This window comes from Ochotona princeps, chromosome 1 (genome assembly GCF_030435755.1).
Source record: "Ochotona princeps isolate mOchPri1 chromosome 1, mOchPri1.hap1, whole genome shotgun sequence".
Classification (NCBI taxonomy): domain Eukaryota; kingdom Metazoa; phylum Chordata; class Mammalia; order Lagomorpha; family Ochotonidae; genus Ochotona; species Ochotona princeps.
The window spans coordinates 45,172,475-45,188,199 of NC_080832.1; the positions used below are offsets into that span (position 1 = coordinate 45,172,475).

Sequence of the window (15,725 nt, forward strand, 5' to 3'; positions counted from 1 at the left end):
AGCATTTTCTTTTGCAAAGAGTAATGATTTGGTGGTTCTTGGTGTTCCTGTGATCTTTTAGAGGAATCAGTGAGATCAAAGTTTCCCTTGTAGTATATTACTAAGACGTTGTGTTTTCTGCTTTGTTGATATTTGCATGTAACTGCTAATTTACTTAATCTAAGCCCTGTTCATTTTGTGTTATATCCATTTACAGTAGACAGTAAATGTTTCTTTTATTTTTTATACAGCAAAAGGATTAGCTAAATATTTTTAAAAGCCAAAAGTTATCTGTTTCGTTTTCCTTTCTTTCAGAGTATAACAAGACAGTAACTGATGCACATGAAAACGGAGACCTTGGAAGTTCAAGTGAAACTCCACCAGATGACAGTGCTTCAAAATTAGATGATCTACACAATCTGTATCATAAAAAATCTTATTAAATTGACTCTATCTCCAGACAGGATCGTTAATCAGACTATTTTGAAAATGGGGCATTGGGGAGACGGTGAAGAAGACTGTTCAAGATGAAGGGAGGCTGTTGTTGGCCTGAGTGAAAGGTGGATGCCTCAGGGCGTCACGTGAGCAGGTCTACACGCATAAGAATACATTTGTTATACCTGTTCTCTGTGGTGTACCATAATTAGCCATTGCATGTAAAGCAGTTTTGATTTTATTGAAATTTTAAGCACCAAAGCATGTGTTTCCTAAAGGGATATTACTAGGTTCTTCAATACCAAATGAAGCACTGCTGTTTTATTTGGTTTCTTTTCCATTTAGTAGAAGGACTTCGGTAACTGAAATTTTGTAAGAAATAGCCTTTAAATGCCAGAGAGTAAATGAATTCATCCTATATATTTCTGAATGTTAACTTTGGTTATTGGAAGGAACACAGCTTGTTTCAGTGAATGGCAGAGGTGTAGACTGGACTGAAAGAAGGGGCTTTAGGTCTTTTATAAAAATGTTTGTGCATTCCAATATCCAAATCAGTTCCTGGTGATCAAATACTGTAACAGGTTTGCCTTCCAACTGTATTCAATGCAGTACAAAATAATTTTCTCTAATATTTTATCAATTAATGTTGCCCTAGAATAGTTTCTAAAGTTATTGTACATTTTACTTTTGGTTTTTAAATGAAATACAGATGAGTATATCCTATCTGTTCTCAATTATGTTGACCTGTGTGCATGGTATTGGAGCATTATATTATTAATGTTTAGAACCAAATGTTTATTTTCTGGGATTTACAAAAGTCAGTTTTATACAATCTGAGTTGTGCATAATTTCCCTTGTGATAATCCAATAAATTTTCTGGCAGAAAAGCTCAGATTTGTTACTATGCCACAAAATGCATGGTATTCAAAGAGTGGTTTTCTAATAAACTAATTTGCCAATCATCTAAAAAGTTGGGACCAAGGTGAACACTTTTTGGGTGGGTGTTTATGTCAGAAAATATCTGACTTAAACACCTTCCATATGCCAACTCTGAAGTTGCCAGTTCTCTTGTTCGAGGTTTGAGTGTGAAGTGCCTCCTCTCTTATTTGCCATTCTGCAGCCCATTGTGCCCCATGAGGCACAGTCAAAACATGGTGTTTAAAAGGGTAACAGTTTTGCTTATATCACTATTTTAAAGAATGTATGTTTAAGGGAATACTGTGTGGGAGAAAGCCAGAAGGTTTTCAGAGAATTATCAGTAGATGTTAGGTAATATAACACATTTCTTGTCTTTCCCAAAATGCACTATTTGTTCAAAGTTAAACTTATCAATTGTATATACTTTATTTCATGATTTTGCTATTTATGAATTTAATGTTGTAGCTATTGCTCATGTAAGTTTTTTTTGGGGGGTGGAGAGAGTTAGCTTCCGTCCACCTGTGTGTCACCATGCTAATTTGTAATAGAAGTGCACTTCATAGTGTATATTGTTACTGATATTAAAATACTTTGTAGCATAACATTGTCTCTAAGCAAAAGCTGGTATTTAATGATTATACAATGAATAAGCAGGTTACATACTATTGTTTGCTCCTGACAGGCTAGGCCTCTTAAAAGATAAGTGTTTCTTTCCTCATGAACTCTTCCTACACCAAACACACATCCCCACACATGCCTTGAGATGTGCACAAAGGGTTTTAGCCAGTATACTCCTTAAGTTTTAAAAACAAAAAGTATCGCACTGTAGGAGATCTGCAAACTTCTTTTTACTAAAACACAAAACCATATTATTCTCAAAACACAGGCTGGACTGACCATAGCAGTTTTTGAGACGACTTATTTTCTGTTTTGACTAGATTCTTAGGAAATGTGGACATTCAAGCTGGTAACCCTTTGATTTTTCAACAAGGACTTATATTTAGAGACTTAAATTGCCATTTCTGTGAGGTTACCATGTAATTTGATTGTGTGAGATGTTTATGGTTCAGAGTCCTCTCAGGGACCAACCAACAGAATGCAAAGCTCTCAGAGTAGTTTAAAATCCCAGTGTAGTTTCCTTTTTGTTGCTGTTTCGTATTGGTCTGCAAGCATTCAACAGAGCGCTGTTGCTCCGCTGTGTAACCCCTCCACGGGGTTAGACGGTCCCTAGGTAAAAGGTCACTTCAGAATATGCATCCTTTGGGGATGAACCAGAATTGCAGACGTCCAAAACTGTAAGTGGGAACCAGTTTTACATATTCTCATTTACTGGGCAGAAGCTCATGTCACCGTGAAAAATACAGATAAGGAAGGGATTAGCAAAGTCATTGCAAGGTAAAAGTGGGAGAAAAATATGTACACGGAAGAGTTTAGACATTTTCAGTAAAATCTGAGGATTGTGATAATGTATGTTAAGCTTCATTATTATTTCTTATAAATATAATGGAAAAGCAACATTGGATTATGAGACTAAAATAGATTTTTAAAAATGAAAATTCTGTGGGTTTTGAAAATTATAAACAAGCAGCTATCAAAAGTTGTTTATGTTGCTGGGTTTTTGCCCTACCACAGTGGACTTTGTTTTGATGTTTAGAAACAAAAAGATAACAGTGATTCAAGTGTCAGTTTCACATTATTTGATACCCTCATTATGTAAGCTATCCCACCTAACCAGTCTTCCACATAGAGTTGGCTGCAAATCTATAGGATTTGTGCCAAATGTATTATATCTAGTTGGATTTAATATTTTTTTATTAGTGTGTAAATAAAAGTGACATCTTCTACATTAAAATGGTACTGATCTCATTTTTTAAACACACATCTGTTTTTCACTAAATATTTGATTTTCTTTGTACATTTTAAGCAGCTTTGTTATTTGTGCCAGCATGTCATAAAGTCCATGCATAGCAGAGCGTTGCTGCGTACTCCCTGGGAATTAACTGACCTAAGAACCGTTTCGTATGTGTTAGAAACTTACTGGTGGGAAAACAGCTGGAGAACAACCGTGAGACCAGTGTTCTAGTCAAAGCAAAGAGCAGAAATCTTGATCTCTTTGGCTTCATGTTGTGTTTCAAATAGTGGAAGCCGTTGTTACTTACGAAGGCAACCTTAATTAAAAAGAAATAAAGTGGAAATCAATCATGTTACATATTATTTAGTAAGGTATTCTTTCAGTTTTAACACATAGATATAGATATCTGTATATATAGATGATATAATTTATAAGTTCCCAAATTATAGGTAATTTAATTTTTAGGAAACTTTTTTTAATGAGTTTTATATAATTGATTATGATGCGAAGGGTCAAGGGCTAGAGGAAAGTGGGTGAGACCATCTTTTTTCTACAATCTTTTTTCCTTGTATCTGAGGGAAGGGGAAAATAAGGGGAGAAGCCACACCCAGCCTTCCAACCATCTCAGGGTGCCCGATGTGGGGCATGCTCCGAGGGTCCTGCTCAAGTGGTTTTGATAGTTCAACAGTTCTGAATTGCTGCCGATCTCATCACTCCAATCACATTGAAATCTCTCCAGAATCCTCTTGCTGACACAGTCCACCATAGAGTCTCTGTTTGCCCAAGTATTCACTGCCAACACTTGGCTGGGGTAGTTGATCAATTTGTTCTGTCTTTCATCTTCTGGGAAACCCTTTTAAGTTGGTGTATTTTAGAAACCACTCTGAGTTGTGAATGTTTAGATGTTTCATCATCGTTGGCTAGCATTGTCTTGGTGCTGATACATGCAAGTTTTCTGTGTGTTTGTTGATGCTCCCAATTCACCAAATTATTTGGTAGCGAGTTGGGGGAGTCATTTCCCCAGACTTCACTGCAATAGTCTATTATTCAGTTTATGAAATTAAAAAGTGACTTGCATTTTCATTATTAATCAGTGTTGTGTTTGAGGTGGATGCATAATTAGCTTTTTATTTATTTTAAATAAAAGCTCTTTATTATAAATTATTACGTACTGTTGGTGCTAAATAGTATGTCTGACCACAAATCTTTTTCAGGTGGATTTTGAGAGCCATAACCACTGTGGTGGTGACCATGGGAGGCATCTCGGATCTCCAGCAGGAGGAGGCATAGCTGGCTGGAGGCTCAGCCGGCAGGCTCTGGAATCCATCCCAAGTTTTGACTGTTGGTCTGTGCTGCTGCCAACCAATGGCTGGTCCTGATCGGGATATGTGATTCCTGAACATTGATTGCAAGACTCCCTGGTGGTCTGGCCAAACTTCTTTAGAGCTGCACTAATGTCTGAGTTACTTTCACCCAACTTTTGTAACTCCTTTTAATTTCCCAGAATCCTGTCCGCACTGTGGGCTTGTTGCTGTCAGTATCCAGTTCTCTGCCTATTTCTGCTAAGCAGCCTTGCTCTTAATAAACTGTTGTAGAGGATCCCTCCTGGATATTGATGTCTGCTTTTTGGAGGACTCAGATGTAATACAAGTAGTCCAGTAGTGAGATCTGAGTTAACTCATCTGCCAGCCAGAGGGTGGGAGGAGATAGAGGTTGATGTGCTGACAGGTACTTGGCAAAGTACATAGCCAGTGCAGTTGCTGATTTTATGAACTGTCTACAGAGAAGAGCTTGCACAGCTGACTTGGACCTGTTTTTCTTACATATGTCTTAGAATATTTGCCTTTGGCTAGTGTCCAGGAACTTGGATTTCATGAGTATCCCCACCATTCCCTACTAACAAGGGTGGCTTGTTACGCCCCAAATTTTTGTCCAAATAATAGGATTTAGTTTGATTGCTTGCTTTTCTACACTTTTTAGTACTTGTTAGGCAAAGAGTAACTACATTACTGACCCCACAATAATCTAGATTCCTAGCTCAATTAGGCAGGCTCCCCTGATGGAAAGCGCCATAACATGATTATAGGAGGGATCACGTTTGTAGTCACTTTTGTGAGACTACTGGAAGAAGCTTATGAAAGCTTCCTCTAGACTTTGCCATGTGTCTTCCTCTTGATAACTCTGCTTCCTGTTTTTCTCATAGTACATATTTATTTTTTTCTAAAATACATAGTACAGAGTTTAGTTTTTGAGTTCTAGTGTATTATTCACTTTGAAGGCAATGTTGAAGATCTGAGACACAAGTGCTAACTTGGGGAAAAATTCCTTTAAAGGGAATTCTCCAGGAGGATCAGTAATACAGATACTGGGGTGGGGGAGGTGCGGGGAGAGTGCCCACCAGAATTGATTGTTTATAATAAATTACACTGCTTGGCCTAGGAGACTCCAAGTGGACTTTCAAGGAGATCTGTCTGCTGCAGATATCAAATAGCTGAGCTTTTGGCTGAATGTGGCGGTTTTAGAAGTTACCATTTTAGAGGTTTCAATGTTCAGCAAAGATCTATTTTGTGAACCTCAGGGCCCTGATTGGGAAAAACTTAGAACCTTGAAACACACCACAGTGAGAACTGTATGCATGAGTGCCTTTAAAAATACTGGCTGTCCATACTGGACCCTTTGATTTTGCAAGAGTAGCCCTCCCACCACTTAGAAGGTATAGCACTTTGTGTGTGCTATGGAGGCTGCAACGTAGTTGGCAGCCCCCATCCACTCTGCTGCCAAGCACATAGTGTATACCAGCAAAGCCTGGCTAGGGATGTGCTGCCTGATACTATATGTCCCAAATCTAAGATTTAGCATATTGTTACAAAAGCCTAAGGAATAGTAGAATGGTGTTTTAAAACTAATTTGATTTTATTTGAAAGGACAGAGAGCCCACCACTGTCAGAGCTGGATCAGGCCAAAGCTGAGAGAGGAACTCCAACTTAGTTTCCTATGGGTGTTGAGGACCCAGAGAGCCCTTGGGCCAGCATCTGCCTTCCTAGGGTGCACATGAGTAGGAAGCTGAGTTAGAAGCAGAGCCAGGACTCTAAGCAGGCATTTCGATAAAGGCATCCTAAGCTACCTAGTGCCTCAGCTACTGTGCTAAACACCTGTCTTTAGAGTTGGGTTTGAGTGTTTGACCAAGGATTCAACTCATTAAATAAACCATCAGGGCCCAGCACGGTAACCTAGGAGCTTAAGTCCTCACCTTGCACGCACCAGAATCCCATATGGGCGCCAGTTCATATCCTGCTAGTCCCAATTCCCATCCAGCTCCTTGTTTGTGGCCTGGGAAAGCAGTCAAGGACGGCTGAAAGCCTTGGGACACCGCATCTGTGTGGGAGGACCAGAGGAGGCTCCTAGCTCCTAGCTTCCAGTCAGCTCAACTCCAGCCGTTGTGGCTACTTGGGGAGTGAATCAACAGACAGAAGATCTTCCTCTCTGTCTCTCCTCCTCCATGTATATCTGCCTTTCCAATAAAAATAAACAAATCTTTAAAAAGAATAAGCCATCAATATGTTTATAAGGAACAGACTTAAGCCATAATGACACACAAATTTTAAAATGGAGAAAAAAAGATTCACTGTGTATTTTCTCCGAAGAAAGGCTGATCTATTAATATAAGATAAAGTATAAGACAAAAATTATTAGGAATAAAGTTAAGTAAATCATTAATTAATCTGCCATTAAGGTAATTTTAATCTTGCATAAATCTGTTTACCCTGAAACACATAAAGTGAAAACTGAACCATAGGAAATTATGAAAGTCCATCAGGGAGCAGCAGAATTTTCAAAGAAACTAGGACAGCAAAATCTTTTCTTTTTAAAGATTTATCTATTCTTATTAGAAAGGTAGATTTACAAAGAGAAGGAGACAGATCTTTGATGTACTAGTTCACTCCCCAAATGGCCATAATGGTTAGAGCTGAGAATCTGAAGTCAGGACTCAGAAGTTTCTTCTGGGTTTCCCATGCAGGTGCAGGATTCCAAGGATTTAGGCCTTCCTACTCTGCTTTCCCAGGCCACAAGCAGGGAGCCGGATGGAAAGTGGAGCAGCCAGGACACGAACTGGCGCCTGTATTGCATCCCAGCCCTGGAGGTAGAGGATGAGCCGCTAGGATCATCACATCTGCCACTGAACAGCAAAATTTTAAAGTCTACATTACAGAGTATTTTTTAAAATCAAAGACCTCTAGATACAGGGTAGAAAATTAGATTAGTGGGCAATAATAAGGAAAGAAAATAAAAGATCAAATCAAATAGTTTTTAGAAAATGTAATTTAGCAAAGTACCAGCAGGGGGCAACATAGTCCAAAAATAATGCTTACTAAATTACTACAGCTGGAAGACTTTTTGAAGATCATCAAATAAAATTCTGTTATTGTGACGGTGACTAAAAAGTATCATATGTCCAGAATCACAGTGTCAGAACCCAGCTCCTCCGAATTCTGCCTAAATAAGTCGCAACGGGAAAAAGAAATCAAGTGATGAAATGGTTAACCTTTCAGTCTTCCCCTAATCATTATTATTTTTCTTTTCCTAAGTGGTATGAGGTTTTACAGAGCCTAGACTTGACACAGTTTTGATATCTTTAAAAACTTGAGCTGAATTTAAACTTCGCAAATCCTTTTTATGTATTCAGATGAAAAGAGACTGCAAAAACAAGTTGCCTAGTAGGTTGACGGGTCCTTAGCTTGTAGTCATTTCCTTCGCCTCTCTCCCGGACAAACCATTACAGGATAAACTAGCCAGTGCAGTGTGCCTACAGCCCCCATGTGCTTGAAGAAGTATGGCTGCAGCACGGATATTTGTGGCCTTTGGGCAGCTTCATCCTCACCACGCTTGAAGTTCTGGGTTAGACCGGAAACAACTGGGTAGTATCTGACTTCTGAGAGCAATAAAGTAAGCTCCTGGGTAAACTGTTTATAAAGGAAAAAATAGAAAACGTCAAATAAGGGGGGGGGGGGTCATAAAAGAACAAACAGTAAGACTACTTTGCTGAATTCTACAGGAAGAAATTTGAAATGTTTTCTAAAAAAATGTAATTTTCCAAAGCTAAGTCCAGGGAAGTTTTTCAATCTGAATAAACACTTCGATAGTGAAAAAGTACTCCCTTCACAAACCACCATAAAACACGATTTCACTCCCCAAGTGAGCCGCAACGGGCCGGTGCGCACCGATCCAATGCCGGGAACCTGGAACCTCTTCCGGGTCTCCCACGCGGGTGCAGTGTCCCAATGCATTGGGCTGTCCTCAACTGCTTTCCCAGGCCACAAGCAGGGAGCTGGATGGGAAGTGGAGCTGCCGGGATTAGAACCGGCGCCCATATGGGATCCCGGGGCGTACAAGGCGAGGACATTAGCCGCTAGGCCACGCCCTGTGTTGGACCTTTAGAAGCAGTGCATGATTCGAACGCCTAGCAAGAATCGAAACAGAGAAGACAACGGCTAAATGATCATTGTCAAGGAGCGACATCTGATCCAGATTGCCACAAGGAGTGTGGGGCCAGCTTCGTGACAGGCCGGCTAAGCATCAGCAGTCTCCTTTTGGGCATCAATTCAAGTTCTGGCTACTCTACTTTTTTAAAAAAAATATTTAATTTCTAAGTAGTATTAACAGATTTAATGTGATTTGTGGATACAATTCTAAGAACGTAATGGCATTCCTTCCTCTCTCCAAACCTTTTCCCACTTTGAATTTTTTTCTTTTTTAGTTTTTGAGAGGACATATTTTAAGTTCACATTAAGTAAAAAGGCGAGGCGTAGTGCTTCTTTACATAGGCTTAACAAGTAAAAAGCAAAACTATATTTGCAGCGATACTGACACACACTGACTTTTTTTCCCTTGTTTTTAATGTTTTAGCTCCGACACTTAAGGGAGAACATGTGGTATTTGTCTTTCTGAATGCAGCTTCTTTCACTCAGCATGATGTCCTCCATCGTGTCCATTTTGCTATAAATGGTAAATTTAATTTTAAAAACTAGAGTAATATTTTATTATGTATGTAAAACACATTTTCTGGGGCCCAGTGGCTTTTAAAGTCCTCGCCATGAACACGCTGGGATCCCATATGGGCGCCGGGCAGCTCACTTCCCATCCAGCTTCCTGCTTGTGGCCTGGGAAATTAGTCGAGGATGGCCCAAAGCCTTGGGTCCCATGTGGGAGACCCGGAAGAAGTTCCTGGATCCTGGCTTCATATCGGCACAGCACCGGCCCGTTGCGCTCATTTGGGGAGTGAATCATCGGACAGAAGATCTTTCTCTCTGTCTCTCCTCCTCTCTGGATATCTGACTTTCCAATAAAAATAAAATAAATCTTTAAAAAGAAACCATTTTCTTTATTCATCTGATGATGGAAGTTTTGATTGACTGCAAATTTTAGCTATTGTCAAGAGTGTTACAAACATGATGGTGCCGGTATTGTTTTGATTCGTTATGTTCAAGTCTGTCAAGCACACACCCAGTAGTGGAGTTGCTGGATCATGCAGCAAGTGCTAGTTTTTTTTTTTTTTTTAAGATATCTCCACTGTTTTCCATAGTGTTCTGCTTTCTCCACATTGTTGTTAGCATTTGTTACTCTCTATTTTGTACCTTAGTCATTCTGACAGTAGTGAGATGATATTGTGGGTTTGATTTGCATCTCTCTGATGGCTAGTGATATGGAACATGGTTTCATTTATTTGTTGACAAGTTCTATCTCTTCTTTTGAGAACTCTCTGTTGAAGTCCTTTGCCCATTTTTCAACAGTATTGGTTGGATGTTTGTTAAGTTGCTGATTTATTCAGGATATTATTGCTTTGTTAGATAGATAGCTTGTATATATGTTTCCCATTCTGTCGGGTGTTTCTTCTCTCTTTTGATTTTTCCTTTGCTGTGCAGAAAGCTCCTGAGTTTGATATAGCTCCATTTTTTTAGTTTTGCTTTTGTTACATTTACATTGAGGGTCTTGTCCAAAAAGCCCCCTACATCAGTGTCTTATTCCTACAGCAATGTTTCCCCAATGTTCTATTCCAGTAACTTCATTGTCTAAAGCTAAAATGTCAGTATTTGAACAATCTTGAGTTGATTTTTTTGTATGTAGTGAGAGGTATGATTCTAATTTCATTCTGCAGGTATGTACATCTAGTGTTACAAATATGGTTTGTTAAAGAGATTAGCATTACTACAATGTATTGTCTGAGCAGGTGAGTCAAAAATTAGTTGGTTGTATGTATGCAGTGCCAGAGTGATTGTTATAGTATTGTACTCTGCCTTGAAGTCCACTGATGCGATTCCTCCAGCTTGATTTTTCTTGTATATGACCACTTTGGACATTTTGGGTCTTTTAGAGTCTATGTGGATTTTATATAATTGCTTTTCTGATCCCATAAAGAATGTCATGAGTATTTTGATTGGGATTGCATTGAATCTGTAGATTGCTTTAGCTGGTAAAAATACGTTAATGATACAGATTCTTCCAAGCATGAGTAAGAGCTGACTTTCCATTTTTTGTGTCTTTGGTGATTTCTTTCATTGACGTTTGATAATTTTGTTGTATTTTTATTGGTTAAATTTATTTCTAAGTATTTGATTTTTTATAGCTACTGTGAGTAGTTCTATCTTTTGATTTCTGTTTCTGTGAGCCATCATGTTTTTTTTGTAACTTGCAACTTCACTGAATTGGTTTATCAATTCTTCCAGTGTTTTGGTGCAGTGTTTAGGTTCTTCCATGTGGAACATTATGTCATCTGCAAATAGATAATTTTTTCCTATTTTTAATATCCTTTCTCCTCTCTAGATACTCTTGCTAAAACTTCCAGTACTGCATTGATAAAGAGTGGCAAAAGTGGCAATCCTTGTCTTGTTCCAAATCTGAGGGGAAATGTGGCCAGTTTTCACAGTATGGTATTGACTGTTTCTTTAACATACAGCTTTTACATTTTGAGGAATATTTCTTCTATACCTAATTTGTGGAGGGTTTTTATAATAAAGGGCTTTGAATCTAATCAAATGCTTTCTCTGTGTCTGTTGAGATGACCATGAGGTATTTGTAATTCATTCTATTTATGTGATTGCTGACACTGTTCATTTGTGCATATATGTTGAACTATCCCTGCATTTCTGAATAACACAACCACTTGATTGTGATGCAGTACCTTCATCATGTGTGTTTGAATTTGATTTGCTGATATTTTGTTGAAAATCTTTGCATCTATGATAATAATATACATATAGGTCTTTAGTTTTTGTTTAATGTTGAGTCTTTTGGTATCAAAGTAATGCTCACCTTATAAAAAAGAGGTTGGCAAAGTTCTATCCTATTCAATATTTTGGAATAGTCCGAAGAGCACTGGAGCTATTTTCTCTTTAAATATTTTCTAAAATTGAATAGTAAAGCCATAACGTCAAGGAATTTCCCTTGGTAGAATGTATTTGATTACTATTTCAGTCTCATTGCTTGGTCTGTTAAGTGTCTATATCTTGTTGATCTAATCTTATTAGGTTATTTGAATCCAAGAATTCATCCGTTTTTTCCAATATATTGGCATATAGTTCTTCAATAGTTTCTTATGATTCTTTATATTTCAGTGATGTAGGTTGTAATATCTCTTTTTCATCTCTAATTTTATTTATTTGACGTTTTCCCCTTTTTTCTCTGTTAGTTTGACTAGAGGTTTAGCTATTTTATGTTTTCAAAAAACCAACTTTTTGTTTTGTTGATTTTGCATTTTTGTTTCAATTTCATTGGTTTCCGCTCTGATCCTTAATATTTCTTGCCTCCTGCTGATGTGAGATTTGTGTTGTTCTTGTTTTTTAAGCCTTCAGGTTGCATGATTACATGCTAAATTTGCAGCATTTCTTTTTTTGATGCAAGTATTTAATGCTATAAAGTTGCTCCATAGTACTGCTTTTGCTGTATACCTCAGATTTGGATGTTGTGCTTTTGCTTTTATTTAAAGTTCTTATTTCCGGGGCCCGGCGGCATGGCCTAGTGGCTAAAGTTTTCGCCTTGAACACCCCGGGATCCCATATGGGTGCCGGTTCTAATCCCGGCAGCTCCACTTCCCATCCAGCTCCCTGCTTGTGGCCTGGGAAAGCAGTTGAGGACGGCCCAAAGCATTGGGACCCTGCACCCGCGTGGGAGACCCGGAAGAGGTTCCAGGTTCCCGGCTTTGGATTGGCGCGCACCGGCCCGTTGCGGCTCACTTGGGGAGTGACTCATCGGACGGAAGATCTTCCTCTCTGTCTCTCCTCCTCTCTGTATATCTGACTTTGTAATAAAATAAATCTTAAAAAAAGTTCTTATTTCCTTTTTAATTCTGTTAATGACTTATTGACCATTCAATACCATGCTGTTTAATTACATGTATTTTCCAGTGCTCTGATGTTCTTCTAATTGTTGATTTCTAGTTTTATTCCTTTATGTTCTGGGAAGACACAGGGTATAATTTCAGTCATTTAAAATTTGCTGAGACTTGATTTATAGCCCAGCGTGTGGTCCTACCCAAGAAGATGGTCCACGTGTTGATGAGAAGTGTGTCCTCAGCTGTTGTTGGTGAAATGCCCTACAGATGTCTGTGAGGTCCATTTACTAAATAGTGTATGTCAGTCCTGATAAATCTTTATTGAATCTGTGTGGATGATCTGTCCATTGATGAGAGTGGCGTGTTAGGGTCACCCTCTAGTATTGTATTGGAGTCTATCTCTCTTTTTAGATCTAATAGCATTAACTATATATTATATATATATGTGTTGAATGCCTATTTGTGATTGTTATTTATTGCTGTATTGAAACTGTTTTCAAATATAATGTTCTTATCTCTTTTCAAGCTCTTTATTTAAACACTATTTTATCCAACATTAGGATAGATGCATCTACTTATACTTGGTTTCCATTTATGCGGTCCTTTTTTTTTTTTTTTTTTTTAAACAACCCTTTGCTTTCAACCTGAATGTGTCTTGTTTGTGAAGTGAGTTTGTTGTAGGCAGCATAGAGTGGAGTCCTGGTTTTTATAATTCAACTGCTCCACTTTCCATCCAGCTCCCAGTTAATGGCCTGGTGAAAGCACCAAAAGATGGTCCAAGTACCTGGGCCCTGCCACTCATGTTGGCATCCCTGGATGAAGCTTCTGACTTTGGCCTGTTCTGGCTCTGATCATGGTGGCAGTCTGGGAGTGAACAAGCAAATGAAAGCTTTGTCTCTCTCTCTCACCCTGTCAAATAAAATAAAATAAATAAATCTTAAAAGAGAAAGAAATAAAGGCCTAGTTCATTAAGGACTATTAATACAGTATCCTAACAAACTATTATCAATGAAACTTTAGCAATACATTAATTGACTCATAAACTGTAACCAGATGTTTACTGGGAGGACATTTAATGATATAATGGATCATCTGTGCGGATCTAGTAAGAGTCCTGTAGATGGATATAATCTGTTTCTGATTCTGAAAAGAGCATTGGTCAAAATTCAGTGCATGCTCTTTGTCAGGGAGTAACAAAAAAAGAATCGATATACAAAACAAAATCGACATTTCCTTAATATTGATAGCATATACCTAAACATAGCAAATCAACTTCTGCTGCCAAAAACCTGCAACAATGCTCAGTAGGAAATCACTAGACCTTTACCTGTGGTATCTCACATGGTATCACAGACAAAGGAATTACATGTATACGTGAACACTGCAAAAGGGGCACCACTAGCACTATTTGCACACATTATCAGCATGTTGCCCCCGAATCTAAGGGAATTAACTAAAAGCTACTAGAAACAATAATGTTGTTTAGGAATGGAGCAAATAATTAGTTGACAGAAACCAAAGCGGAACCAATGAAGCAGAGGACGAGCTGGGACTGGTGTTGTGGTACTACGAGTTGAGCTGCTGCCTGGCATGCTAGCAGCCCATATGAGTGCTAGTTTGAGACCAGGCTGCTAGTGTACCGGAGAAAGCAGCAGAAGACAACCCACGTACTTGTGTCTTGGTCACCACATGGAAGACCCAGATGGAGCTTTTGGCTCCTGGCTCCATTGTAACAATTTGGAGCATGAATTAGAGGATGGAATGCCTCTCTAACTCAGCTTTTAAATCAAATCTTAAGCCAATACCAAAATGGCATGCTCCATCGATCAGATAATCCTAACATGTATCAATCCCTATTATTTTTACCACTGCTTTGTGAGGCATATACCATTATTATATCCACTTAGAAATAAGGAATGGACAGGCATTTGGCATAGTGGTTAAGTTTCCAACTGAGACGCCCACAACCCGCATTTTACTGCATTGTTTAAGCTCTAGCTCCAATGCTTCTCAAAGAGCTTTGCAAATGGGCGTCTGGGGAAGCACAAAGTGATAGCCTCAGTATTGGGGACCCTCTCACCCAGATGGAAGCACCTGATGGCGTTCTGGGCCAAGGTTGCTGTGAATATTTGGGAAGAGAAGTAAGAGAAGCAGCCAATGGAATACATTTTTCTCTGTCCATTACTCTACCTTTTTGTTTTTCAGACATAATGAAACTTGAAAAAAAATTTTAAATGGAGAAATGAAACCTCAAAGAACTAAAATAAGTCTTTCATATTCACACCTAGAGAAGTGTTTTAACGCAGGTGTCCCAGCTGCAGAAGTTTTATTTTCTACTACCAGGTCATTCTGGTTCCTGACATATGAGAGGGGTCCTGGGAACCATCTACAGTGATGGCAACAACAAAAATTCAGTATAAATCATGTAAAAATGTGCAAGACACCTTTTTTTCCCCTGCTACTTACAAGAAATTTGCTATCTGTACCTTTTTAAAAAGGATTTATTTATTTTTATTGAAAAATAAAATTTGGGCCCATCTGTGAGGGGAATGCTGGGTTTGTGAGCCCCAGAGGCAGGGAATTCGGTGGAACTCAGGTCGCCTGGCCCGGGTCCCTGGACTCACCTGCAAGAGTATGCCTTCCTCAGTGAAAAAGGCAGAGCTTTGGACACAGACCCAGATGCACTTGGAGAACTTAGCAGCCCATGTGGTACCATAATAGAAGAAGGATGACAGAGCAAATTGGATATCTACCAGCCAAATCATGACTGCAAGAATCTGAGTGAATGGAGGCTTGAGGTTAACTGTCAGCCAATGGACATTGGGAGGGCTGCATCATGCTTGGATTGGTGAAATCAACAGCATTTCAGAAACACTTGGGCAGAATCCTTGGAACATGCAGAACCTGGAATACTGGGTCGATATCAGGTGGCAGTTCCCCATCTCTGAGTACTGGGACATCTGAGAAGCTGGGTGTGGCTTCTCCCTTTATCTCCCCTCTCCTTCAGAAACAAGAAGAAATAGCAAATTGGAATTAATGATCTCACCCCCTTATCCCTAATCCTCAATTCTTCCCACCCTGATCAATCATGTAATTAGCATGAAAAAAGATTTATATATATTTTTTGGAAAGGCAGATTATACAGAGAGGAGAGACAGAAAGATCTTCCATCCACTGGTTCACTCCCTATGTGACTGCAACAGCCAGAACTGAGCT

The 15,725-nt window shown here is 38.9% G+C and overlaps 1 protein-coding gene across 2 annotated transcripts in view; it reads left to right on the forward strand.

Moving 5' to 3' along the window:
* Window positions 1-442, forward strand: part of GOPC (golgi associated PDZ and coiled-coil motif containing) — a 45,249-nt gene extending 44,807 nt beyond the window's left edge. For both annotated transcript variants that reach the window (XM_004597584.4, XM_058681428.1), the window contains one exon: window positions 295-442. In XM_004597584.4, coding sequence (XP_004597641.1) covers window positions 295-422 — 128 coding nt within the window. In that variant the 3' untranslated portion in view covers window positions 423-442. The remainder of the gene's footprint in view (window positions 1-294) is intronic.
* The last annotated feature ends 15,283 nt before the right edge of the window (window positions 443-15,725 follow it).